We start from the raw sequence: 3,096 nt of genomic DNA on the forward strand, positions 1-3,096 counted from the left end.
ATAAAACTTATATACTAACCATGTATCAAGGGAGGATGAAGTTTCTAACCTTTAGAGCACTTGAATGAGTGAAATCCCCATGGATGGATGAAACTCGAGCCATAGTGAGTGGCTCAGATAGGAGGAAGAAGAAGGTGGATTTATAGGAGGAAATTTAGTACCGGTTGGGGACACCAACCGGTACTAAAGGGTGCACATTAGTACCGGTTGGTGCCACTATCCAGTACTAAAGGTCCGGTGGCACATTAGTACCGGGTGGGGGCACCAACTGGTACTAATGCGCACCCTCAACTGGTACTAAAGGGGGTCACGGGGAGGTCCTGGGGGACTAGCCGTTAGGTCCGGTACTAAGGAAGTGGACGAAAGGTCCATTCGCAAGTAGTACCCCAACTCTTGGTAAAATTCCGATTTTCATGAAATGGCTATAATTCGTTCATCGTAGAAGATGTTTTTCTTTATAATCAAATAAATGTATTTTACTGTGAAGGAAGCCGCGGCTTACATGATTATTATGTACTTGGCACATTATTTCAGTTGGCATTATCTCTGGAGTTAAACACGAGCTGGCGCATTCATCAAACATAGAAAAACAAACATGTAGCTGGTGAAATGGCCATCTCAATCGGCGACTGAGAGTATGGGCATCCCTTTTTCTTTCTTCAAAATGTAAATGTTTCTTGTATGTTAGAAGCACAAAGTTTGCGAAAACTCCATATAATTTCTTTGGCGAGCAACTTGCTTTACTTCTGTAATTTTATATATTTATTCTGTCCAGGATCATGGAGTAGCATATTCCGTAGATTGCATATGACACGCTGCTCTTTGAATCATGCCCGTGCCATACATCTAGAGCTTATCTTTGAGATCTTCGATGATAGTAGCATGTCGTGCTGACTTAGTTGGGTAAGATGGCTCCATTGCGATGCCACACAGCCCTTGGGAGTCTGACACACCGCGTTGCATTCTGATGTAGCCCCTCTGACCCCAGTCCTCGCCCCATGAGTTCTTCACTATCCAATATTTAGTGCCATCTCGAGTTATACCATACCCAACAGCGGCAACTCCATGGTCAAGGTCCGTGCCACAACTTCCAGTGAAGACACCCTGAGATTAAGCAATAAGAGCAGTAGTGAGTGTAAAATTCTCACTAAACTGCGATTGCTATTTCTAGAACCAAATATGTGCAGCTGGGGTCGTTATGTTAGATTGTACAAAATTTTCCGAGCCCATTATGTCTTACTCTGTTTTCATTAGTTCAATACAGTAAGTTGACAATTTTTCAGTAGGATCGTGAGGCTTTACGGATGTTTCTCGAATGTACCACTGAAACATGGAAAAATTTGTGCCTTTGACATTGCATTTCATCAAATTACCTCTGAATAGAACTGGAAATCTTGGCCGCTAGCGTCGATTGCAACAGCCACCGGCTGGTTTGCAACGGCTTTCTGTAAAGCATCTTCATTGTTAGCAGGGACATCCTCATAGCCATCTATTGTCACGTCATGGGAGCGTTCCTGCAGCGTAATGTTCGTAAAATGCATTGTTAATGTATCCATTGAGTCAATGTTTACATTTTCGAGCATCAAGGTATATGATTGAGTTTGTCATATTTAGTAATCTGTTTAATATTCTGTACTCGAAAAAGCAAATAGCTTCAACGTTTTGCTTCAATTGGAGAGTTGTTCTAAATCTTGAAAACTGGTGTAACACCATACAACATTAAAAAAATAGAATTTTAATTTTATGGATATTACTATTAAATTTAGGTAATTAAATGATATGTCAAAAATTTAGAGCTTAGACGTACAAAATTGGAGTTAATCCTGCTACCATGGGATCGACATTACTCCTGTAATTTTGGGTTGTGGATGAGCTAAGAGAGTTTTTTAATCTTATTGCGGGACTGCCCATTGAACTACATAATGTATATCTGTTTTGTCGGACTTCTGGTTCGAAAAAACGCACAGTTTTAGCGGTACCTTTGCCCTGTTACACCCCCTCTGCTCCGCAAGATAAGGGTAGTTGGACTCGGTGGTGATCCCTCCATTCCTCTTGATGTACTGGAACGCATAGTCCATCAGCCCGCCGTTGCAGCCTTGGTTGTCGCCGTCGTCGCAGTCCACGAGCTCCTGCTCCGACAGCGATACCAGTTTCCCTGTCCTGATCTTGTTGATGCCCTCCACGGCCGCAATCGTCGAGAATGCCCAGCAGCTCCCTTCAGCAAGTACAGCGTGTTCTTTCAGAAAAGTTGATCGAAACACGCACAGTGATGGTTCAAACACCCGGAAGCAACGTGCTCACCGCATTGGCCCTGGTCCTTGATGCCGGTGACCGCGCCCCGCTGCCGCCAGTCCACTGCCGGCGGCAGGCTACCGGCATCTGCGTACATGAAGCTCCCCTCGGCACGACGGCCTCCGCTGAGGGCACGGTGGTGCCGCACCCGGGAGCCAGCGTACGTCCGCCGGAACTCGTCGGTTGTCATGTCGGCGAACTTGTTGAGGGCCAGCCTGAACGGCCGGTCCTTCTTGTTCGCCTCGTGGATGTACCGCACGTTCTCCTTGAACACGTTGAACCGGCGGGCCTTGTCGTCGTCCTCCTGCAGGCCTGGCCGCGCCACCATGTAGTGTCTGCGCCAGCGCTCGTACAGACCGCGCAGGCTCTCCTCCGACGCCAGGTCCTTGTCCGTGAACGGGATTCCCCGCGCCGGAGCAAGCGCCAGCGCCAGCACTGCAGCAAGCAGGAAGCACCTCAACATTGTGGTGTGTTGTCAGTTCAGATAACTGTGTGATGGATGCAAGCTTGTACCATGAACAAGCGGTATATATAGGCAGGACACCAGTATAACTACTTGCTAGTAAGGCTCCAGTACGCACGTCACATTATGCTGCCATTGGAGGAGTGTGGCTCAAGCTGGCGGGGAGATGATGCCATGATGGGAGGTAGGAGATGGCGGGAAGGAAGAGATGAACTTTCGGAGGTTAAGGATAAGTTTTAGGAATAAATGCAAGGAAAAGGGCTTGCCATTGGTTGCTGGCTAGGGCATTTTACATGATTGGAGGGGAGATATATGGTGATCTGATAAGCTATTGAACGGCC

The 3,096-nt window shown here is 46.9% G+C and overlaps 1 protein-coding gene across 1 annotated transcript; it reads right to left on the reverse strand.

Moving 5' to 3' along the window:
• Positions 1 to 656: 656 nt before the first annotated feature.
• LOC101774423 (vignain) lies at positions 657 to 2,785 on the reverse strand. Its single transcript, XM_004979149.1, has 4 exons — positions 2,302 to 2,785; positions 1,980 to 2,215; positions 1,374 to 1,514; positions 657 to 1,104 (listed from the first exon to the last, which is right to left on the reverse strand). The coding sequence occupies exons 1-4, from the start codon at positions 2,753 to 2,755 to the stop codon at positions 847 to 849; spliced, it is 1,089 nt and encodes a 362-aa protein (XP_004979206.1). The 5' UTR covers positions 2,756 to 2,785; the 3' UTR covers positions 657 to 846.
• Positions 2,786 to 3,096: the final 311 nt, after the last annotated feature.

Source organism: Setaria italica, chromosome VIII (genome assembly GCF_000263155.2).
Source record: "Setaria italica strain Yugu1 chromosome VIII, Setaria_italica_v2.0, whole genome shotgun sequence".
NCBI classification, from domain to species: Eukaryota; Viridiplantae; Streptophyta; class Magnoliopsida; order Poales; family Poaceae; genus Setaria; species Setaria italica.

Bases quoted from the DNA above. Each gene is read 5' to 3' on its own strand.
- LOC101774423 (XM_004979149.1), bottom strand. From the start codon at position 2,755: ATGTTGAGGTGCTTCCTGCTTGCTGCAGTGCTGGCGCTGGCGCTTGCT. The intron at 2,216-2,301 runs GTGAGCACGTTG...TACTTGCTGAAG, and splicing joins CAAGGACCAGGGCCAATGCG to GGAGCTGCTGGGCATTCTCG. The intron at 1,515-1,979 runs GTACCGCTAAAA...ATTACGCTGCAG, and splicing joins GGGGGTGTAACAGGGCAAAG to GAACGCTCCCATGACGTGAC.